The sequence below is a fragment of the Orcinus orca genome, chromosome 1 (genome assembly GCF_937001465.1).
Source record: "Orcinus orca chromosome 1, mOrcOrc1.1, whole genome shotgun sequence".
NCBI lineage: Eukaryota > Metazoa > Chordata > Mammalia > Artiodactyla > Delphinidae > Orcinus > Orcinus orca.
In genome coordinates this window covers 100,937,727-100,960,998 of record NC_064559.1, presented here as the reverse complement: position 1 = coordinate 100,960,998, position 23,272 = coordinate 100,937,727, and the positions used below count along the sequence as shown (strand labels likewise).

At 53.5% G+C, this 23,272-nt stretch overlaps 1 protein-coding gene across 2 annotated transcripts; it reads left to right on the top strand.

Annotated features, from left to right (window-relative positions):
• The first annotated feature begins 151 nt into the window (after nucleotides 1–151).
• Nucleotides 152–22,743, top strand: ATP8B2 (ATPase phospholipid transporting 8B2). 2 transcript variants are annotated; one of them, XM_049712250.1, is made up of 29 exons: nucleotides 152–222; nucleotides 2,674–2,741; nucleotides 4,971–5,029; nucleotides 5,393–5,506; nucleotides 5,627–5,725; nucleotides 5,999–6,060; nucleotides 6,162–6,234; nucleotides 6,514–6,584; nucleotides 6,852–6,931; nucleotides 8,177–8,335; nucleotides 8,551–8,639; nucleotides 10,499–10,695; nucleotides 13,434–13,642; nucleotides 13,853–13,987; nucleotides 14,503–14,546; nucleotides 14,805–14,970; nucleotides 15,265–15,453; nucleotides 15,607–15,722; nucleotides 15,811–15,975; nucleotides 16,060–16,171; nucleotides 16,310–16,415; nucleotides 16,540–16,684; nucleotides 16,862–17,045; nucleotides 17,191–17,414; nucleotides 17,685–17,768; nucleotides 18,106–18,351; nucleotides 18,507–18,645; nucleotides 20,296–20,426; nucleotides 20,683–22,743. In XM_049712250.1, exons 2-29 carry the CDS (start codon nucleotides 2,711–2,713, stop codon nucleotides 20,959–20,961), a joined length of 3,708 nt encoding a protein of 1,235 aa, XP_049568207.1. In that variant the 5' UTR covers nucleotides 152–222; nucleotides 2,674–2,710; the 3' UTR covers nucleotides 20,962–22,743. The 2 variants fall into 2 exon arrangements, with proteins under 2 accessions (XP_049568207.1, XP_012394010.1); XM_012538556.3 differs by lacking the exon at nucleotides 13,853–13,987.
• Nucleotides 22,744–23,272: the final 529 nt, after the last annotated feature.

Here is a 23,272-nt window from a genome sequence, read left to right as displayed (position 1 = left end):
CAAAACCCCCTCCCGCCCCCCGCCCTCTCCCGCCACCTCCGTCACTTCCGCCCCGCCGTGGCCGAAACTGACACAAAGTAGCGGGCCGAGGCCCTGGGGGGAGAGGGGCTGCAGCTGGGGGGGCGGGAGCCCGCGGGGAGCTGAGCCGAGCGCCCCCCGCCCCAGCCCCCGGCATGGGCAGGACGTGGCCGCCGGGGCGGGCGCCGAGCGCTGAGCGCTGAGGTGAGGTTTGGCAAGGCGGGGGTAGCAGCCCAGGAGCGCGGGGCCGGGAGGGCAGGGGGAGATGCTGCTGCGGACGCGGACTCGGGACTGGAGGGGCCGGGGCGGGGGGTGTGGGCAGGGGAGGACAGGGGACAGGGAGTCGGAGCTGCGGTGAGACGGAGGAGGGGGAGTGGATGATTGGAGAGAAGATGGTGTTGGGTGCCTAAGGGTGGGGGAGATTCGGGAGGCCGTCCGCAGGATGGGAGGGTGGGGTGCTGAAGGGGCGCGTGGAGACCAGCAAAGGGGCGCGGGAGTGTGGAGGAGAAGCTTATGGAGCAGCGGAGAGGGGAGAACCGGCCAGAGTCGTGGGGGTGAGGGGAGTACCTGGGGTCCGAGGGTTTGGGTGCCTGGAGAAGGGAGTTTGGGGGTGGTAGGCGTTGTCTCTGTAAGGTGGAGGTCTCTGTGCATGAGGAAGACCAAGGGTGCAAGGCGAGGTGCTAGCTCTGGGAGTCCAGAGCTGGGGGAGAGTCCTGGGTTCTGTCCTTGGCCATGGAAAGTGGCCAGGCGTTGGTGGCAAGGGAGCCGGGGGTCTTCGATTCCATTCTCTTCTGTTTCCCTGACCTGCCCATAAATATCCCTGCCAGCTTCCTCTAAAAGAAGGGGTCAGGCTTCCTGGGTTTGGGCTGGAGGGGAGCAGGGGCCAGGCCTAGAGGAGGAGCCGTTTTCCTCCATGGAGCATTGCCTTCTTCCCAGAGCTGGCTATTTTTATCCCAAATGTGGCTGCAGAGGGGGCTGGGGCAGGGTGACGGGGCAGAGCCACGTGGCTAATGGGCCTGGGCTCAGAAAACCCAGGCTGTGTGAGACTGGGAAGGAGAAGTGAGAGAGGGTCCCTGTTCCCAGGTCTCACCCCTCCCTTTCCTTCCCTATTATGGCACCCCAGAGGGGATGAAGTCTGGGGCCAGCCAGCTTTCAGTCTCCCCAGGGTCTTAGAGGTAAAACAACTTTCCTGGTAGGTGTCCAGACTCCTGACAGCCTGTGCGGCTCCTTCATTAACTCTTTCTTTCATAGGAGTCAAACCCAGATCTTCAGGCTGATAGTGTTTCTTGATTGCCTCCCTCCCTGAGGGCGGGGCTGGCTATGGAACTTGTGATGCCCACCCTTGCATCCTCTCTTTTAACCTCTCCATGCCCCACCCTCCTATGACTCAGACCCTAGACTGGGTGGAGACCCTGGCTGGGGGCCCTGTAGGAAGGCTTGGCATCTCGAAAACGTGGATGAGGTTTTTCTTCTTCCCTTGGTTGCCAGGGTTGGGGAGGGTCAGAGAGGAAAAGGACTTCTGGCTCTAGGTATATGCCTGACTGGGGTTCAGGAAGGGAGTCCGGCTTAGTGAACGAAGAATTGGTGTGGGTGACAGGGCCTTGGCCATAGTGTGTAATTATAGAGGCTGGGCAGACAGACAATTAGTATCTCTTAGGGCTGACAGGCTGGCAGGGTGTTCCCAGGAGGCTGGAGACAGGGGAACCAAGGGGTAGGAAGGCTTTCCACCCAGACAAAGAAAGAGGAGGTGGACAAGAGGACCCAGGACCTGGCTGGCAGCTTCCTTTGAGCTAAGCTGGGATGAGGCTCTGTGACCCTGTCTTATAGGCCAGGGCTTTTACCTTTTTGCGGGAAAGGAAGGACATGGGGAGATAGAAAGAAGCAGAGGTCCATCTGACTGATGCTCCCTGAGCTTTCACCCAGTGCCAGGCTGACTGGACTAGGCTTGGGGTGAGAGAGAGAGAGATAGGGATGACTCCCCAGCAGGGTTGAAAAGACCCCTTTGCTGGCCCAGAAGGGCGGCTAACCCAGACTGAGAGGAAGTGGTTTGGGGACTGTGTGCAGGAAGTGAAGGCCAGGCCTCTAAAGTGAGCTCCCCTGGAGGAGGTGATAATGGAAGCCCCAGTAATGGGGGGGGATGGGAAGATTATAAGCTTTTTGAGAAGGGTGGGGCCTGCCCACCCTGTTTCCTGATGCTCTGCCAGGTGTTTCCTGGCTCATGTTCCCTCAACCCCACCCCTTAATGGAAATTCTGCTTTCCAGTAAACACAGGCACCCACTCACTGCCACCAGGAGGGCACATGGGGCATCCATTGTCCCTGGGATGGGTACCTTGAGAGCTGTGCCCCTCCTGTCAATATCTGGCCTCTTCTCTTTGCCCCCTTCCTTTCCTAGCAGGTCTTGGTTTTTGTAAACGGTCAGTCACCTCATGTTATCCAAGGCAGAGGCATTGGGGGAGGTGGTGGGGAAGTTCCCTCTTCTTTCTCAGGGACCTATCAGGGCAGTAAGAGCAAAGTGTTGCTGTGGAGTTAGTGGGGAAGGCTGGGGGAGGGGCAAGGTCAGAACTGGGGAAGAAAACCCTCAGGAGGAGTCTGAAAAGGGGAATGAAGGTTACCCTCAGTTTCCTGACCTCACGCATATGTCACGTTCCTGCAGGGTCTCCCATGGGATTGCTGGGACCTTGCTGGGTGAGATGGCACTGTGTGCAAAAAAGCGCCCCCCAGGTAAGACAGGCAGGAGGCGGGGTCGGGGGGAATCCCTGGGACCATCAAGAGTGGGTGTTATTATGACTCAGGGAGCAAAGGAAGAGGGACGACAGGTAATGAGCCTGAAGGAGGGTAGATTGCAGCCCCTATCCATCCTGGGGGGAGCCTTAGGAAACCGAATTCTTCGCCTTGATTCCCTAAGCTGGGTTCTTCCCCAGGAGGGTGCTGAGTGCCTGCCCTTCACCCCCAAACACATAGACTCTTATCTTGGGGCACCTGGAGCTCCTATTCTGTGGTCTGGGGAGCCCGGGGTGTTGTGTTCCCACCATCTCCTCTCCGTCCTCGCACTTCGTTTCCTCCCCTCATTCTCCCATCCAAGGCCAGGTCCTCCTTGTTTTCCTGAGGGCGGGGGAGGGGGTGGGAGGCGGTGGGATGAAAGCGGTTGCCCCGGACAACGCTGGCAGTCCCCTCACCCGCATTGGCCGGGCCGAGGGAGGCGGGACTCCGTGCTGGCTTTCGCCTACGCGGCGCGCTGGCAGGCTGCTACCCCTGCAGTCGGGGGAGCGGGCGGGGGCGGAGCCCAGGGAGTGCAAGTCGTGTCCGGGGCCACTCAGAGCGCGCTGGCGTCCGCGGGGGACATCGGGGGCGGCGGTGGCGCAGCAGAGCGCGCGGCGTCGCTGGGTGCGGGCGGCCGGGAGGATGGCCGGGGCTGCAGGTGGGGCGCGCGCCACACGGCCGGGGCTCCACTCTGAGCTGCCGCAGCTCCGGTGCCTCCCTGGGGGGCCGCCCCATCGGAGCCGCTGAGGCCGAGGACAGACCGACAGACAGCCCGCCCTTCCCCCGCTCAAACTGGGATCATGACGGTCCCCAAGGAGATGCCCGAGAAGTGGGCCCGGGCCGGGGCTCCCCCCTCCTGGAGCCGAAAGAAGCCCTCTTGGGGGACAGGTAACAGGAGGCAGCGACTGGCAGCTCTCCCGAGCCCGTAATTTACCCCCTTCCTCCCTCACATTCGCTTGTCCCCGGCCTCCCCCAGCCTTCCCTTGTCCTCTGCAGACTCAGAGATCCTGACTCCGAAGCGTTTGGTCCCTGCCTCTCCTTTTGCATGGTCTTTGGTGACTACACAGTCACTCAGCCTGAGGGGTCCCCTCTGGGGAAGTTTTGGGAGTAAAGTGACCACGCAGGGAAGGAGCACTCTGGGTAGGCAGAGGATGCTTCGGTCTGAGGTTTTTGTTACTGCAGTGTGCTCTGCAGGGGGCTTGGGAGGGGGTGAGGGAAGGCGTCTGGAATGCTGCCTTTGGCTCCAGGACCGGTTTGCATTATGTTTACTGCCTAACCAGGGTACCCCCTTTTTCAGCCTATGGTCCTGACCACGGGAGATGGGCTGGAGAACACTTCCTAGGACAGCCCCATATTCTGGGACCTGAACTTGGTGCCTGCAGTCCCAGATCTGTGGGTGTTCAGAATAGGTGTAGTTCATTTGTCACTCAGTGACAGATGTGTTTTTTAGGGGAGATATGTGCAGATGGCACAAGAAAGGTTATGGTTAGAGAGCAACTGCTTCAACTACATCCCATTCCTCCCTCTTTCATTTCTGTCTCAGTCTGCATGACCCATATCCCTGACCAGCCCCCTTCAGCTCATACTGAAGATGAGCTTTGAAATAAGATGATGTCATTGTGGGCCAGTCAGAAGCCGCTGCTGATGACATGTGACAAGCAGAGGCTTCTGTAGGGGGGACTGCACGTGGGGCTGGGATGCTGCCGCAGATCAGTTCCAGGGCACAGTGACCCTCTGTCTTGCCACCCACCCCACCCACTAGGTTAGGAGGAGGGCAGTACCGTGGCTTGATCTGCAGGGGTTTCCAGGAGAAGGAAGCTTAGTGTCTTCAGCTACTGTTCCTCTGGAGATACCCAATGCCGTTAATTCCTACAGCATTAATTAAAGGGATGGGGGAGAGAAACTGAGTGTCCCCAGTGGAAGACCTTGATGGTTGTTGGTGAGGAAAGGAGAAGGCATCTTGTCCTGAGAATGTAATACCTGCAGAGCCCAGTGGTCAGGCTGGTGGTGAGAGGTGGACTAGAGGGAAGAATTTAGTGGCACCTCAGGTGTGGTGCTAACTCCTTAAAAACTGTGTGCTGTGGAAGGAACCAAGGCCCCTCAGTGGAAAACCCATAGAGTGGGGTGGGCCTGACAAGGTGTTGGGCCAGGCCTCAGTTTGCTCCTGACTGCAGCATCATTCTGTTGCAGAAGAAGAAAGGAGGGCGCGGGCCAATGACCGAGAATACAATGAGAGATTCCAGTATGCGGTAAGTGGCTCTAGACCACCTGTGCTCTCCTCCTGAGTCAGAAAGGGGAAAGGTGCATCCCCTCTGTCCTAGGCTGGGACACAGGGCTGACTGCTGGGAGAGTGCTTGAGGGAGGGGAAGGCAGCCTCCTCGTCACTCTCCACCTGCTGTGTGCTGAATTTTTCATGGCCTTCACCTGTCAGTGAAGCAGGATACATTGACCCCGTGAGACTCTCTTCCCTCCTCCTCTTTCGCCCTCCCATACCTCTGGTCACTGGCTTTTGGGGACAGAGGTTTGGAAAGTGTGGACGGAGGAGGCAGCCTCAGTCTCATTCTGGGTTGGGGTTGGAGGCTGCCTCATTATCTTCTCTCCCACTGCCACAGAGTAACTGCATCAAGACCTCCAAGTACAATATTCTCACCTTCCTGCCTGTCAACCTCTTTGAGCAGTTCCAGGAAGTTGCCAATACCTACTTCCTGTTCCTTCTCATTCTGCAGGTAAGTGACCTGCGGTAAACCCTTTGCAACTCACAAAGCGATATAAAGTCAAGGAAGAGAAAGGTCTAGGGGAAACGAGGACGGGGCCTCGGAAGCATGCCTTCTCTTTCCTTTTTTCAGTTGATCCCACAGATCTCCTCCCTCTCCTGGTTCACCACCATTGTGCCTTTGGTTCTTGTCCTCACAATCACAGCTGTTAAAGACGCCACTGATGACTATGTGAGTTGTTTTCATTCTTATACCTTTTTCCCACCCCCCACCCCACAACTCACTTTCCTCCACCCAGCACAATTCCTCAGTGACCTTGCCATTCCTTACCTGGTCCAGCTAGATCCATGATATCTTGGCCGAGAGTAGGGAGGGGGAGTCAGGGACAGAGTAGACCTGTGAATAGGTGTAGACAAGGTAGTACCCAGCATGCTCTGCATTCCACTGATCATCTAAGTCCCTCGGAGCGGGAGAAGGTGTCTTACCTTTCTTTCCTCTCTTCAGTTCCGCCACAAGAGTGATAACCAGGTGAATAACCGTCAGTCTCAGGTGCTGATCAATGGAATGTGAGTGCCTGTTGGAGACTGAGGGCCTTGGGGAAGAAAGGGGTCCCCTGGGAACTTCTCTAGCTACTGACAGCCTCTTCTCTATCTTCTCATTGCCTCAGCCTCCAGCAAGAGCAGTGGATGAATGTCTGTGTTGGTGATATTATCAAGCTAGAAAATAACCAGTTTGTGGCGGTAAGGGACAAGGTGCCCCTCTAGGCCTGCAGTGCTCTCCCTTTACTTTGGCAGAAAGAGATGAGTCTTTCCTGATTGACTATTGCCTCTTAAACACATATGGGAGGAAACTTTCCTGAGTGGGAAGCTTCCGTGTCATATTAATATGCCTCCTTTCTAGCCATTCACATGCTTGGGACTAAGCAAACCAAGAGTGCTTAGTGGAAAGAGGGATCATCAAAGAGTCCATTGCGGGTGGAGGATTGGGTCTTTGGCCTTCTCACTAGGTTTTCTTTCTAGGCGGATCTCCTCCTCCTTTCCAGCAGTGAGCCCCATGGGCTGTGTTACATAGAGACAGCAGAACTCGATGGGTAAGTCGCATGCTCAGTGTCACACATCTCCTTCTGCCTCCTTTGGGGTAACAAGCTTGTTTTTGAAAGAGGTTCCCAGGTCTGGGCTCTGTACCTTTTGGAAAATTGATGGGTAAGAAAGCCTTTGGGGTGTGTAAAAGAATTACCTACCTAGTAATGCCTGCGGCAGGGGGGGGGGGCGGGTGGTGGTCCTCCATGGTCAGGTGCCCCCAGGTAGAATCTAGAGGAAGGGAAGGGAACCAGGCCTCAGGGACACTGTCCTTCCAGAGAGACCAACATGAAAGTACGGCAGGCGATTCCAGTCACCTCGGAATTGGGAGACATCAGTAAGCTTGCCAAGTTTGATGGTGAGTAATTTTGGAGAAGCAGCTTTCAGGTAGAGGAGGTGGGTGGGTTTGGGGGTTTAAATTGTGCCTTCTCTTTTTGGCTTCTTGTTCCTGTGATTATGCACCGCTCTGGACTTTTTTGGGTTTTGGGGGGGCAGGGGTGTCAGGAATGCCAGGTGGCTATCCTTTACTTGTGAATTGATGGTCATTTCAAGAGATCCTCATGGCTGATAGCTCCCTCCTTGCTGTACATGTTGAAATTCAGCTTATTCTTATTTCTTATTTGTCTCAGAATAATGATATATGCTCCTTCTAACAAGACAAACTATGTAGCATGTATAAGAAAAAGCCCTCCTTCCCTCCAATTCTAGTCTCCTTAGGTAGTTACGTTAACTGGCAGTTTAGTGTGTATTCATCCACACTTTTCTCTGTTTATACAGACACGTGAGCATAAATCAGTGGGATCATACTGTACTAAAATCTCTGCAACCGCCTTTCTGTACTTATTAAATTCATCATAAGTATCTTATCACGTCACTAAGTAAAGAAATTTACATCATTCTTTTTCATAACCCTATAATGTTTCATAGAATTGATGTATTGTAATTTGTTCAGCTCTCCCCTGACTATTCAGTTGTTTCCAGTCTTTTGCTCTTCAAATAATGCTTCAATAAAATTGTTTTGAGCTATGCTATCATTTTTTTTTTTTTAATTTGGCTGTGTTGGGTCTTCGTTGCTGCACGCAGGCTTTCTCTAGTTGCAGTGAGGGGGAGCTACTCTTCGTTGTGGTGCACGAGCTTCTCATTGGGGTGGGTTCTCTTGTTGTAGAGCCCAGGCGCATGGGCTTCAGTAGTTGTGGCACGTGGGCTCAGTAGTTGTGGCACGCAGGCTCAGTAGTTGTGGCGCATGGGCTTAGTTGCCCCGTGGCATGTGGGATCTTCCTGGACCAGGGCTCGAACCCGTGTCCCCTGCATTGGCAGGTGGATTCTTAACCACTGCGCCACCAGGGAAGCCCTATGCTATCATTTCTGTAGAATGAGTCCCCAAAGTGGGATTACTGGGTCTGAGGATATGTGTACTTTTAATAGGAGTTCATGCTGCTTCATTCCTTTCCCAGAAAGTTGCATCAGTTCACACTCCCACCAGCAGTGTGTGATGGGCTCACATCCTAACACCATCTCCCTGCAGCTTCTTTTTCTGTGTTGCTGTCTTGGGGTTAAGCTACAGACTGCACCTTGAACGGGGGCACTCTTGTCTTCTGTTCAGGTGAAGTGATCTGCGAACCTCCCAACAATAAGCTGGACAAATTCAGCGGAACCCTCTACTGGAAGGAGAACAAGTTCCCCCTGAGCAACCAGAACATGCTGCTGCGGGGCTGCGTGCTGCGAAACACCGAGTGGTGCTTCGGGCTGGTCATCTTCGCAGGTGAGCCTCCTAGGGCCCAAAGAAAGAAGGGCGAGAGTTGCTGCCTTCACCCTCCCGCAGGAATGTGGGAGGAGGCTGAGTGGGCCCCGGATCCAAGCTTCTCATCCAGCCAGTGTCTCTCTTCCACCCTGATGTCCTGTAGTCTGCGGACCGGGGCAGAAGCCCAGAGGCAGATTTGTTATTTGGCTTTCCCAGCCCTTCGCATTCCTTTCTAGGTCCTGACACTAAGTTGATGCAGAACAGCGGCAGGACAAAATTCAAGAGAACAAGTATTGATCGCCTAATGAATACACTGGTGCTCTGGGTAAGGCTTCCCACATGTGGTTCCTGCCTCTGCCCTTCTGGTTCTCCCTGGGCGGGTCCCTTTACTTCCATCTCTCCTCTCTGGTCAGTAGTCAGCCTTCAGGTTTTAGCTTTTAAAGCCACTGGCAGGTCAACCACTCAAAGACAGTGTTTATTTCAGGCTCTTTTTGGACTTGGAAGATGTTATTTAAAAAACCTTAGGAACGTGCATGAATCAACAACTTAAAGAAAGTTAAAACAGATCTTCCCTTCTCTGGATTCCAGTTATGATGGTGACTTAGTGTAGCATGTGACCTTCTGTTTGCTTTGCCAGGGACAAGGAGGCCTTCATGGGGATGGAGAGCGAATTAAAAGAAAAATTTCCATTTGGAGGATGGATAGCAGGGTCTTTTCCCCTGACTTCCAAGAGCAAAGGATCCCAAAGGAAAAGTTTCTGTTTTAGTTTTTGGCAATTCCTGAATCCTTCTCTTGTTTGGCTAGAAATTTGAGCTCCTTGTTGGGCTCTCCTCCCCTTCTTGTGCTCCCACTGCCTGCTGCCTGCCCCCCACACGCCAGCTTGCAAAAGCTGGGGTCAGCCTCTGGTGAGACAGTTTCCTCCCTGGCCTTGAAGGGTTTGCAGAAACCCCAGTCTGAGAGGCTATCAGGCCAAGGCTTGCATCGCCCCCGGTAGTCCTTGGGCATCAGGATGGTTCCTGCTTTGCTTCAAAGCATCCAGAGTGGAGGCAGCTTTGAAGATAGATGTCTGAAATCACGCAATGGTCTCAATTTTTTTCTTTTAAACCACCAAAACTTTCTTATGATCCTTCTTCAGGGACTCCAAGCTTTATAAGTTTTTTGACTATTAAGAAATCTACATTTATGAAGACATAATTTGTGTCTTGGTTAAAAGACTTTTTTTGGCAATCTGTATAAGATAATGAACATTACAGAAACTTGGCATTTTTTAAAAAAATATTTATTTATTTATTTATGGCTGCACTGGGTCTTAGCTGTCGCATGTGGGACCTTTAGTTGCAACATGAGAACTCTTAGTTGTGGCATGTGGGATCTAGTTCCCTGACCAGGGATTTAACCTAGGCCCCCTGCGATGGGAGCGTGGAGCCTTAGCCACTGGACCACCAGGCAAGTCCCGGCATTTTCGTTAGCTTGTAGAGGCTTAGCTCCGGTAAATGGGTGATTTCTAATAAGCTGCTTTGGTATGTTGAAAGTAGCTCACCCCCACTCTTACCATCTTTGAGGTCTCCCAAATGTTTTAGGATGTCAGAGTGGGAGCTACACAACCATTTCAGCCCTCCCAGCATACAGTTGAGAAAACATCGTGAGAGAAGGTCCACGTGATGGTCAATGACAGACTAGAACCTGTCACTAGTTCTGGGTGCTTCCCACTAGAGCATGCCACCATTTTAAAGATGCCTGAGGGGCTTCCCTGGTGGCGCAGTCGTTGAGAATCCACCTGCCAATGCAGGGGACACGGGTTAGAGCCCTGGTCCGGGAAGATCTCACATGCCACGGAGCAGCTAACCCCGCGAGCCACAACTACTGAGTCTGCGTGCCGCAGCTACTGAAGCCCACATGCCTAGAGCCCATCCTCCTCAACAAGAGAAGCCACCGCAATGAGAAGCCTGTGCACCACAATGAAGAGTAGCTCCTGCTCGCCACAAATAGAGAAAGCCTGTGCGCAGCAACGAAGACCCAACGCAGCCAAAAATAAATAAATAATAAATAAATTTATAAAAAAAAAGAAGAAAAGATGCCTGAGCTTTCAAGGGCTCAGGGTACCAGTGGTGACCTTCAGAGATGCACTTGGTTTTGAGGGCTTCCTAAGTGGCAGCTTAGCCTCTGCTTCTCATTCCTCTGCAGATTTTTGGATTTCTGGTCTGCATGGGGGTGATCCTAGCCATTGGCAATGCCATCTGGGAGCACGAGGTTGGGACACGCTTCCAGGTCTACCTGCCCTGGGATGAGGCGGTGGACAGTGCCTTCTTCTCTGGCTTCCTCTCCTTCTGGTCCTACATCATCATCCTCAACACCGTCGTGCCCATATCGCTCTATGTCAGGTATGTGCTCTCTCTGCTCTGGGGTCTCTCCAGGGAGCTCAGGTGGTCCCTTGGCAAACTTCTGTCTTCTGTGAAGATGAAATTCTCGAGAGGGAACTTGGGGTCCTCTCCTTCCTGTGCTGTGAACATTTTATATTATCTGTTTATCTTTTTGTACAAAGCAAACTTCACCACAGTTTCCTGGTGCTTTGGATTGTATTAGAATAAAAACCATATTGATTTATTCAGCACATATTTATCGCATGCAGACTTTGTGCAAAGAAGCATGCTAGGTGCTGTGGCACATACAAAGATGTATTAAGAATGGATTTCCTTCCCTCCAGGAGCTTCAGTCTAGTAGAGGGAGATAAATCTGAACATGTTATAAAACAAAATGGGAACTAGTGCTGTAACACGTTCAGTGTTACCCTTATGTGTAAAGCAAGGGGACACAGTTGATGTGTAATACAGCCTCTTCCTTCAAAAGCAGCAAACTGGTAGGGGAGGAGAGATGCAAACAGTGTAAGACACCGAGCTACCATGCATCCCACTGAGATACCACAGAGGCACAAAGTGCCATGAGGGTTGGAAGAGCATTACTCCCCACATAGTTAATCAGAGAGGACATCTTTGAAGAGGTTGCTGGTGAACTGAGCTTTGAATGGTGGCAGGGATGGGTGAAGGTGGAGCCTGGAGGAGAGGGCTGGAAACAAAGGCACAGAGATAGGGACCTTGGAATGGTTGGTCCTGGGACAGTTTGGCAGGATCATGGACTGTGAGTGGGGGGCTGTGAGACAGAGAGCTGGAAACATAAGCTTGTTCCCTATTGTGGAGGGTCCTGAATCTTTGCCAGTGGACTTTTACTTAGTAAACCATTAAAAGATTCTTAAAAAAAATCTAAAGAATGCTTTAGGAAGTGTTGGCTGGCAGTGGCGTACAGCATGAATAGGAGTAAGAGGACATCTAGGATGTTTGCAGGAAAGAGAATGTTAACAGGGAGAATGAACAGGAAGGGCGGGGGGATGCAGGAGGAAGAAAGAATGGCAAGAAGAGAGAAGATATTTTTGTATTTAGTGCCTTGCACTTGAGATAAGAGAACCTATGACTTTTTTTAATTTATCAAATTGTATACTTTATTATTATTATTATTTTGGCTGCGTGGCTTGTGAGATCCTAGTTCCCTGACGAGGGATCAAACCCAGGCCCTCGGCAGTGAAAGCGCAGAGTCCTAACCACTGGACTGCCAGGGAACTCCCAACCTGTAACATTTTTGAGGAAATGCTTTACAGAGATGCTCAGATCTCTTCCCATATGTTGTTTTTTGTTCACATAGATTCCCCAAATAGTCCTCAGATCTCCCCACTAGCCACTGAGTCCTAGTGCTGTTGACAGTGAGTAGGAGACAAGGAGTTTCTGTGCTGAGGGTGGACAGTGGACAGGGGCTTTTGAGCATTAGGAGGAGACTCAGAAGGCTTGTGGTTTAGTCCTGCCTACTCAGTAGCCACGTGACCTCAGGCAAATCCACAGTCCCTTAGGGCCTTGGTTTTCTCATGTAAAATGGGAAGAATTTTCATTTCTCATGTAAAATGGGAAGAAGTTTCATTCTCTTAATAGGGACATTTTGATATAAGATACAAAATTGGAAAATACATTTTAAAAATTAAATTACTGTATGAATAACGGCTGGTAGCATGTTCATCATTATCATCACAGCTCTGGTATTTCATTACTATTTAAAGGTTTTCTTGTTTCCAATCTGATTTTTTTTTTTTTCCACCTTTGGACTTTGCTGACTTTGTTTTGTATCCAAGTTCACTCTAAGCCTATGGTAGCTGCCTGAGAAAGTTTCTAAGTGTCATCAGGTTACAGTGTGTGTTTGCGGGGAGGGTGGAGAGGGGACGCGTGATCAGCAGAGTGGGGCAAAGGCCATTCAGGCATTTCCAGCCAGCTCATTTTTTGTGTGGTAGCTGGATCCTGACAGCAGCCTCAGTCAGGTTGGAAGCAGGGTTCCAGATGTGGCCCCATTGCTTGGCTGTGCTGGACCTAAACATGGGGCCCTTTCTGAGATGCTAACAGTCCAAATCCCAAGGGTAATGCCTAGTAGAGGATGATGCGAATACACCTTGGGATGCCGAGAGCCCCGTGCCGTTGTAAATTGGTGTTATTCCCCAGACTCTTGAGGCCCCGCTTCCTTCTGGAGTCAGCATCTCAGTTTGCCCCGCCTTCTTCCCAAACACCCCAGGTCAGGTTGTGCAGCCCAGAGCCGGGCGGAAGGAGCTCGCTCGCCTGTGTTCGGGCAGCAAGGCACGGGCTCCAGGGCCTCCTCAGTTTCCTCTCCCTGCAGGGATGTCTGTGTGCCTGTGGCACGCGCAGCACCCTCATTATTTCTTTTTCTCTTTTTTTTTTCTCTTCCTTCCCTCTTGCACTTTCTCTTGTTTTCTCTGCATGGTTTCTGTATTATTAGTCCTGAGGTAAGAACTGGTCGAGTGCCTTGTCCGCAGTCCCCTCTCCTCTGCCTGTGCCGTCTGTCCCGCCTGCCCAGGCCCTTTGCACCTTTTTTTGTCTGGAGAGCGTCAGAGGGTCAGGGTCGGGGACCCCCACCTTTAGGCTCTCCTTGCCCTCCCCCACCCAGGTGTCCTTGCCCAGGTATCCACTCCGTTCTTGTTTCTCCCCAGGCGGAGGGCCTGCAGCAAAGGCCCGTGGGGGTGGGGTCCCCCTCCCCTTCCTGCCCCCAGCCTCACCACCTGTACCCTGTGCAGCGTGGAGGTCATCCGCCTGGGCCACAGCTACTTCATCAACTGGGACAAGAAGATGTTCTGCATGAAGAAGCGGACGCCCGCGGAGGCCCGCACCACCACCCTGAACGAGGAGCTGGGCCAGGTGGAGTACATCTTCTCCGACAAGACAGGCACCCTCACCCAGAACATCATGGTCTTCAACAAGTGCTCCATCAACGGCCGCAGCTACGGTATGGCTGCGCCTCCAGGGACCGAGGGCTTGCGTCTCGCCTGAAGGATTGTGCTACTGGGGCTCCCACAATTGTCTTGATGTTTGGGTTTTACTTCTTTCCTACCTGGGTCTGTGGGACTTGAGAGGGTCTGCTCTGCGCCCCGGGTCAGGAGGTAGACACTGACAGTGCTTCCCCTCTCCTCTGCTGGTGCCCTCACCCCGATCCCAGCTCCAGGCAGTAGGGGAGCTCCTAGGCTGTTTGAAGAGAAGCCCAAGACACTGGCCCCTGGGCACCCCAGCCAGGTTGGACCTTGTCAGCCCTGCTGGAGTCTAGACTCTCCCTGTGTTGCTGTCCAGAGCCCTTGTGAGTCTCTGGAATGTGACCATGGCCTTTCCAGTGTGGCCCCACTGCAGTGGCCTTGTGGCTGAGCTGCTGGGATGGCTTGGGCAGGGTGTGTGGGGTCTTTTATGCAGAGTAAGCCCCTCTCCTAACTGATTTCTCTACTAACCCAGGCCCCATGGCCAGTGTGTGAGGCTTTGTCTGTTGTGCAGGCCTAAAGAGTGAAAGGCACCTGAAGGGGCCTGGGAGGCCTGGGGACATGGGTGTGGAATTGGAGCTGTCCTGGGGGGGGAGCTGGAGCGTGGATGGGGATGGAGAGCAGTGGGTGTCATGGCTTTCAGTCCTGGGGTTCTGAGGATCCAGGGTGCCTGCGCCTCCTGTCCTTTGAGTCAGCCGTGTGAATCTGGGTGACATTCACTCAGCGACTAGGGTTGCGGGTTCCAGATGCCTGTGGGGGTCCTGTGCTGGAGGCTTCTCCCCCTGCTCTGCGAGATCTCGAGCTCTGACGGTGCTCCTCCTTCTGTCCTGGCTGTGTGTAGGTGACGTGTTCGATGTCCTGGGCCACAAAGCTGAATTGGGAGAGGTAAGGTCCAGACCCCATGGTGATTGTCTGTGCCAGTTAAACACAGGGTGCCTGGGCAGGGTTGGTGTGGTTAGGAGTGATGTGTTGTCTGGTCAGGAAATGGAAGCTGCTTGGAGGAAATGGTGTTCTAAGGAAGAGCTGGTAGCAGAAGTGGGAATCTTGAGGTCCACAGTGGACAGGATCTTGGTGAGGACAGCTCCTCCCTGGGAGGCAGCCTCGTGACCCACCCTTTCCTGATCACACTCTTACCTGCTCCAGAGGCCTGAACCCGTCAACTTCTCCTTCAATCCTCTGGCTGACAAGAAGTTCTTATTTTGGGACCCTACCCTCTTGGAGGCTGTCAAAATGGGGGACCCACACACGCACGAGTTCTTCCGCCTCCTTTCCCTGTGTCACACCGTCATGTCAGAAGAAAAGAACGAAGGTGAGGGACTTCGCTGGAGGTCTAGTGGTTAAGCCTCCACGCTTCTAATGCAGGGGGCACGGGTTTGAGCCCTGGTCAGGGAACTAAGATCCCACATGCCGCATAGCACAGCCTTAAAAAAAAAAAAAGAGAAACGAAGGTGAGCCGAGGAGCTGGCTTGTGTTCTCCCCCACCTGACTTGTGCCTGTGGGCTCGGGCTGTAATCGGCAGTGTGGCTGCCTGGGGCTTCCTGGGCGGGACACTCGGCTGAGAATAGGGCCACTGACACCACCTGTGTTCTTCCTCCCCACCCAGGGGAGCTGTACTACAAAGCCCAGTCGCCAGATGAGGGGGCTCTGGTCACCGCAGCCAGGAACTTTGGTTTCGTATTCCGCTCTCGTACACCCAAGACCATCACTGTCCACGAGATGGGCACAGCCATCACCTACCAGCTGCTGGCCATCCTGGACTTTAACAACATCCGCAAACGGATGTCAGTCATAGGTGAGGCCGGGACGGGGGTGCAGGGGGCATTCAGGGGCAGCATGCAGACCCGGGATGGGTGAGGTGTACTGGGTGACCCTTGATGTTTTAAGGTTGGGGGGCTTCACCTGCCTGAATTCTTCTGGGACGTTCTCCCCCCCGCCCCACCCATAGTGCGGAATCCAGAGGGGAAGATCCGACTGTACTGCAAAGGGGCTGACACCATCTTGCTGGACAGACTCCACCACTCCACCCAAGAGCTCCTCAACACCACCACTGACCACCTGAATGTAGGCATGAGGAAGGGAGCCCTGTGGTTCTGCTACTCGCGGGGTGGTGGGAGGGGCTGGGGGCTGACTCTCCTGACTCCTTCTCCAGGAGTACGCGGGCGAAGGGCTGAGGACCCTGGTCCTGGCCTACAAGGATCTGGATGAAGAGTACTACGAGGAGTGGGCCGAGAGACGGCTCCAGGCCAGCCTGGCCCAGGACAGCCGGGAGGACCGGCTGGCCAGCGTCTACGAGGAGGTTGAGAGCGACATGATGGTATGGGCCGCAGAACGGGCCAAGGGTGGGCAAGGAGGGGTCGTGCCTGGACTCTCGTCCCAGGGACCCTTGTGGTATTTTCAGCTGCTGGGCGCCACGGCCATTGAGGATAAGCTTCAGCAAGGGGTTCCAGAGACCATCGCCCTCCTGACGCTGGCCAACATCAAGATCTGGGTGCTGACAGGGGACAAGCAAGGTGAGAACCAGCAGGGCCGAGGAGATTGCATCTGGACACAGCCCCGTGGAGTCCTTGCATGAGCCTGGGGCATGGGGCTGGCAAGTGCGCTGACCTTGTCAGGGGCCTGTCCAGAGCTCCTGCAATCTCTCTTGGTAGAGACGGCCGTGAACATTGGCTATTCCTGCAAGATGCTGACAGACGACATGACGGAGGTGTTCATCGTCACTGGCCACACAGTCCTGGAAGTGCGGGAGGAGCTCAGGTAAAAAGGCCCGAGGCAGGTAGATGCTCTGCAGTGTACCTGGGGGTCGGGCAGAGGTTCCCCGATTGGGCTTGAATCCCTGCTCCCGTCCTGGCAGACCACGGTCTCGTTTCCCCCTTCACAGGAAAGCCCGGGAGAAGATGATGGACTCGTCCCGCACTGTAGGCAACGGCTTCACCTACCAGGAGAAGCTTTCTTCTTCCAAGCTCACTTCTGTCCTGGAAGCCGTGGCTGGGGAGTACGCCCTGGTCATCAACGGGCACAGCCTGGTAAGTGTCGTCATCCTTCGCTTGGGCAGTATCTTTTCAGAGAGCGGCTCTTAGATCTTACCATGTTCCCATTTCCCTGGACTTCGGGGGGCTGCGGTCTTACAGGGACTTGGACGAGCTGACCCCCAGGTCTCTCCTGGAGAAGACTGGGGCTCTCTCAGCACTCTGTGTTCCCAGGCCCATGCGTTAGAGGCAGACATGGAGCTGGAGTTTCTGGAGACAGCCTGTGCCTGCAAAGCTGTCATCTGCTGCCGGGTGACCCCCTTGCAGAAGGCACAAGTGGTGGAACTGGTTAAGAAGTACAAGAAGGCTGTGACCCTTGCCATCGGGGATGGAGCCAACGATGTCAGCATGATCAAAAGTGAGTGGACTGCGTAGGTGTGGCGGCTGGGCCCTGGGGAAGGGAGAGGGGCCCAGGGAGGAATGATGGGGGAGGGGGCCAAAATGTGATGTGAGTCTGAAGGGTGTGGCTGTCTTCATCCTCTTGTCATCTCTTGTCTCTGCAGCGGCTCACATTGGTGTGGGCATCAGTGGGCAGGAAGGGATCCAGGCTGTCCTGGCCTCCGATTACTCCTTCTCCCAGTTCAAGTTCCTGCAACGCCTCCTGCTGGTGCATGGGCGCTGGTCCTACCTGCGCATGTGCAAGTTCCTCTGCTATTTCTTTTACAAGAACTTCGCTTTCACCATGGTCCACTTCTGGTTTGGCTTCTTCTGCGGCTTCTCGGCCCAGGTAGTGAGCTCCCCACTGCCCTGACTTACCAATCCTTAAGCTCCTTAAGGACAGAGATTGTATCTGTCCTGTTCATTACTTGGTCCCCTTAGGGCCTAGCTGTTGTCTGATGCATGCATTTTAAAAAATGCTTGTTGAAGAAGTGGAGAGGGAGTTCCAGAAAATTCCTTAGGCCTCCACATATGCCACGTCGGCTGTCTTCCTCCGCCTGATTTGTAGTGAAGAAAGACTGCATGTTCACTCCTCTCTCACTCCCTGTTCTCCTTCCAGACCGTCTATGACCAGTATTTCATCACCCTTTATAACATCGTGTATACCTCCCTCCCAGTCCTGGCTATGGGGGTCTTCGATCAGGTATGGGGGAGTTGGATGACCGGGCGGGCTGGGGAGAAAGACGTTGCTGCAAGGGAGCCATCTGATAGTGGTAGGCTTGTGCCCACTGCCTGTGGTCCCTGGGAAGGCAGTTCTGTGAGCTGGTCAGGGTGTGGGTGGTTCTCCCTCTCAGCCACACCTGACCTGTAACTCCCCTGGGTTGCTGAACAAAAGATGGATTGGGGGCAGCTGGCTTGAGGTCGGATATAGCTGTCGAATTTAGAAAAAAAGAGGCAGGGGGACAGAGTCTGCCCTTGGCCTTCCTGAGTTAAAGCGGCAGCTTCTGAGACTTCCTGTGCCGCTGGCCCTCCGCACACAGGATGTCCCGGAGCAGCGGAGCATGGAGTACCCTAAGCTGTACGAGCCAGGCCAGCTGAACCTCCTCTTCAACAAGCGGGAATTTTTCATCTGCATCGCCCAGGGCATCTACACATCTGTGCTCATGTTCTTCATCCCCTATGGGGCGTTTGCTGAGGCCACCCGCGATGATGGCACCCAGCTGGCTGACTACCAGTCCTTTGCGGTCACCGTGGCCACTTCGCTGGTCATCGTGGTCAGTGTGCAGGTAGGAGGCAGTCCGGGAACTGGCCTCCCCTCTGGAAGGGGTGGGGCTCCTGTCCTTGGGGTGCACTGGGCACTGCAGTTCTGTTCCTGGGAGGGGGGACTGGGTTTGTCGGGGGGGGGGGTGCTCCTTCTGCCTGTAACAACTGCTTTTCGCAGATTGGGCTGGATACCGGCTACTGGACGGCCATCAACCACTTCTTCATCTGGGGCAGCCTGGCGGTTTACTTTGCTATCCTCTTTGCCATGCACAGCAATGGGCTCTTCGACATGTTTCCAAACCAATTCCGGTTTGTGGGTGAGTGCCTGTGGCTTCCTCTTGCATCAGTGAGGAATCACAGTTGTTCTGGGACTAATGGGGTAGGTAGGCATTTATTCAACACTCTTTATGTGCCAGGTATTCTGCAGGGTGCTGTCGGGATCTAGTTGTATCCGACCCAGGCCCTGCCCTCAGAGGGTCTCCGTATCCATGAAAATGAAGAACAGCCCTGCCAGGCTACAAGGGAGGCGAAGGGGTGGCAGGCTTCATGGTCAGCAGAATGACTGTTTGTGGGGTGGTCAGGGATAGTCCCCCAGAAGAGGCTGCTGAGGGTGTAGCCAGGACTGGGGAGCCAGATTCCAAGCCAGAGAGCTGGAAGTGTGAAAAGGCTGTTTATTTCCAGGAAATAGAGAGTGCTCCAGCTAGGGTGGGACAAGAATACCCTTTGAGAAGCAGTGGAAGAGAGGCTAGAAAGGCAGGCCATTTGAGGAATCAGAATGCCAGGCTGTCAGGTGTGCACTTGACTTGCCAGGAGCCTCTCTCTTTTTTTTTTTTTTTTTTTTTTTTTTGAGGAGAGAGTGGGGAATGGCATCAAGGTACAAGGGTCATCAGCAAAGCCCTTTTGAGGAAGAGACATTGGCACAGAGAAATCTGAATAAAGGGAAGGAGTGAGCCATGTGCCTCTCTGGACAGGAACAGCCCAGGAAGAGGAAACAGTGATATGGAAGCCTTAGGTGAGGGCTTGTGGGGAGGTCGTCAGCAGCCGAGGAGCTGGGGGAGTGAAGGAAACGAGGTTGGAAGGTATGGCTGAGGCAGGAGGGCAGAGATGAGAATCAGTCCAGGTAATTAGAGCCTTTATAGGTCAAAGTAAGAACTTTGAATTTTAATCTAAATGTGATAGGAAGCCATCATCAGAGGGTTTTGAGCAGGGAAATGTCATAAACTGATTTATGCTTCTACAGGATCACTCTTACTGTTTTGTGGATAATAAAAGGTAGAGGGCAAAGGTAGAAACGGGGAGACCAGCTAGGAGGCTATAGCAGTAACCCAGGTGACAATGATGGTGGCTTGGAGTCGAGTGAAAAGTGGTGGAATCCCATAGATATTTTGGAAATGGAGCCAGCAGATTGGATGGGGGCCTGAGATGGTGGGGGTAGGAACCAGGGTGACTCCGGGGCTTTTACTTGGAGCAGCTTAGTGGGTGGTGGCATCTCCTGGGCTGGGGAAGACGTGGAGCAGATTGGGGTGGAGGAAACAGTAGTTCACTTTCAGCCGTGCGAAACCGAGGTGCCCGTTAGATGTTCAACAGAGATGTCAGGTTAAGGCAGTTAAAGAAGTAGGTCTGGGGACTTCCCTGGCGGTCCAGTGGTTATCATTTGGCGCTTGCACTGTAGGGGGTGCGGGTTCGATCCCTGGTTGGGGAACTAAGATCCTGCATGTCGTGCAGCCAAAAAAAGAAAAAAAAAAAGACAAAACAAAACAGGTCTGAAGTTGTTTTCAGAGTTTGGAGCTAGAGTCCAAGTTGGAGATAAATATTTGCAGAGCAGAGAGAAAGAGAAGCCAGGGATGACTTAGGTTTTGAGACTGGGGAAGTAGGGCTGCCAGAAAAAGAAATGGGGAACTCAGCGGGGCGGTGCTGCCCTTGCATCTGCTTTGTGACTCCCAAGGCCCCGACTCCTCTGTTCCCAGGTAATGCCCAGAACACTCTGGCCCAGCCCACCGTGTGGCTGACCATCGTGCTCACCACAGTCGTCTGCATCATGCCTGTGGTCGCCTTTCGGTTCCTCAGGCTGAACCTGAAGCCGGATCTCTCAGACACGGTGAGGGGCCAGCCTGTCTGCTTTGGGGGATGGAGCTCGTGTGTCCGAAAGCCCTTGGGCTTAAATAAGCCTGTGGCTGCAGTTTCTGTTAAGTGCGTGGACGGTTGTCCTCTGCCCTTCCTGGGTTCAGACAGCCTGGGCAGTCTTGGAGGTGCCCGTGCCTGCCCCATCCCAGGCGCTCTGGGGCCCTTCCCTGAGGTGGTGTCTGACGCTGCCACGCTGACGGAGGCTCCTTCCCTCGTGCCTCCCCCGCCAGGTCCGCTACACCCAGCTGGTGAGGAAGAAGCAGAAGGCCCAGCACCGCTGCATGAGGCGGGTGGGTCGCACGGGTTCCCGGCGCTCCGGCTACGCCTTCTCCCACCAGGAGGGCTTCGGGGAGCTCATCATGTCTGGCAAAAACATGCGGCTCAGCTCCCTGGCGCTCTCTGGCTTCACCACCCGCTCCAGCTCCAGCTGGATTGAGAGCCTGCGCAGGAAGAAGAGTGACAGCGCCAGCAGCCCCAGCGGAGGGGCCGACAAGCCCCTCAAGGGGTGACGGCTGGGACGGGGACGCCCCTTGCCGGTGATCAGCTCACGCAGGGCTGGCCGGCCACCAAGAGGACAGCATCTCGGAACTGCGGGTCCTCATTCCTTGCCCAGGTCCTCATCCCATCTCCCCTGGTAGACTCTGTCCTGCTGGTCCCACTAGGAGTGGCTGGGGCATCCCCAGCCCAGGGCCCTCCTAGCAGTTGGGAGGGTGGAGGGGGCCGGCCCCAAGGGCAGAGCGGGGGCTGACCAGCCCCAGTGGGGGATCAGATGTGGAACCAAAAACAGAAGAAAAAACTGTGAGAGATTGTGTCTGCCCCTGCCCTGCCTGGGAGCCCACAGGGAGACTGTAATCTCTGTATTTTTTTACTCCCACTCCCCAGAGGGGCCCCAGAGCCCCTGTTCCTGAATTACACAAGAATGTATCATGCCGGGAAGCCAGAGACCTGCTGGGGCCCTCGGCCCCTCACAGTGTGTGTGTCTCTCCTTGATGTGTGTTTGTGTCCAGTTTGGTTTTGTCTTTTTTATTTGGCAAGTGGAGGAGGCCTTTATATGACTTTTATGTTGTGATTGGTGTCTTAACTCTCCTGGGGAAGAGGAGGCTGGATAGATGTGGAGTGGTTGGGGAGGGGCTGGTGCCCACGAGGGACAGAGAGGCTGACCAGGGAGGGAGGTGCCTGTCAGCCACAGGGTGCGGGGAGAGTATACAGGGGTCTGCTCCTGTCTCTTTCCTCACCTTGAGAGTGAAGTGCTACCCCTCCTCAGCACACGCAACTCCTGGATTCCGTAAGTCCTGCTGGTATTGGGCTGGAGCCTAGGAAAGTGGCCCTGCCCTTCTCAGTGACCTAAAGCTGGGTGTGAAATGTAGTCCTAAGAACATTTTCTTTCATTTTAAATTTAGACCCAAGTTCACTGGCAGAGTCTGTTCTGACTTTCCTTCTCCCTCCTCGTTGGTGTTTTCCTGCGCCTGAGGTGGCCCAAAAGGGGAAGCTGAGCACCATGAGATGAGGCTAAAGGGGAGCTGACCTCTACTTCTCCCTCTGGTAAAAGAGGTCCCACCCGCTCCAGGCCAAGCACGCGGCAGGATCTGGTGGGGTCCCTGTACTGAGCGGTGGGGAAAAGCAGAGGAGGCGGCTGCCCCGTGCCTGGCTTGGTCTGGACAGCAGAGCTTCGGCTTGCCTGTCCTTCCTCTCCATCATCTACACCTAGGAAGCACTTCCCCAAATTACGTGTCTCCCAAGTTAGTTGCTACCAAACCAGTCTTGGGCAGAACTTTTTCCTTGTCTTTGGTAGTGGAGAGGGTTACTCAGGAATGGTGTGGAGCTGGGAGTGGGCTATGTGGGAGTCCCAAGGGAACTGGAGGTGGGCTGCGTTGAGGCAGGGTGGGGTGGGCAGGGGATGGGGGCGGGGAAAGCTTGACAGGGAAATTCTTTAGGCCACATGGTTTACAAACCCAACATCATGTCTGTTTGTGTGTCTCTCAAGGTGAGAGTCTGATTTTTATACCAAAGAGGAAATGATTTTTTTTCATATTTTGTTTGTCTATATTATATAAATATAAATATATAAATATATATATAAATATATATATATATATATATACAGTTATATATATATTATTTTTTTGGTTCTCTCTCGTTTTTTAGGGAGGGAGGAAAGTACCAAGTTGCAATGAGCTGTAATTAAGGAACATTCTGTATAATTTATGACACATTTCTATACTTGCAAAAATTATATCATTTTATGGATATAAGAGAAAAATGCCTTTTTATAAAATTCCAGTTTCTGAGAAGTGTGTAATTTGTCTCTTTTCTGATGTTTAACCAAGACTGGTGGTAAAAGTAAAGACAGATAGAAACTGTTTCTTAAATGGAACTGAGTGGGTAGATGTGGGCCGAAGTGGAGAAAACAGAATCTGACTGGTGCGGAAGAGCACCTCCTCTGTTTGCACACCTTCTGGTATCTGAGTTTCAGCTGGAAGATGGGGCAGTGGGCGGGACTGAGGTGGATCACAGGGACTTTGTGTTCTGCTGATGGCTGGGTGCTTAGGACCTTGACTGTTTGCTTTTCCAAACACAAGCCAAACTCTCATTCCTAACACATACCAGATAGGTGGGTATGTGTAGGCGAAAGGACCGAGTAAATATTTTGATTTTTTTTTTTTTAACCACCACCCCATGCCTTTTCCATTAGCACAGGCCTCATAGCCTCCCATCTTCCTGGCTTTTCACAGAAGTAAATATTAAGGAGCCTAAGTAGGGACTTCCCTGGTTGTCTACTGGTTGAGGTTCCACATTTCCACCGCAGGGATCCCTGGTCAG

What these genes read in the sequence shown, in the direction of transcription:
- ATP8B2 (XM_049712250.1), top strand. Translation starts at nt 2,711, where the DNA reads ATGGCACTGTGTGCAAAAAAGCGCCCCCCAG. An exon ending in AAGACGCCACTGATGACTAT is followed by an intron (nt 5,726 to 5,998) that starts GTGAGTTGTTTT and finishes TCCTCTCTTCAG; the next exon opens with TTCCGCCACAAGAGTGATAA. An exon ending in TCTGCGGCTTCTCGGCCCAG is followed by an intron (nt 17,415 to 17,684) that starts GTAGTGAGCTCC and finishes TTCTCCTTCCAG; the next exon opens with ACCGTCTATGACCAGTATTT.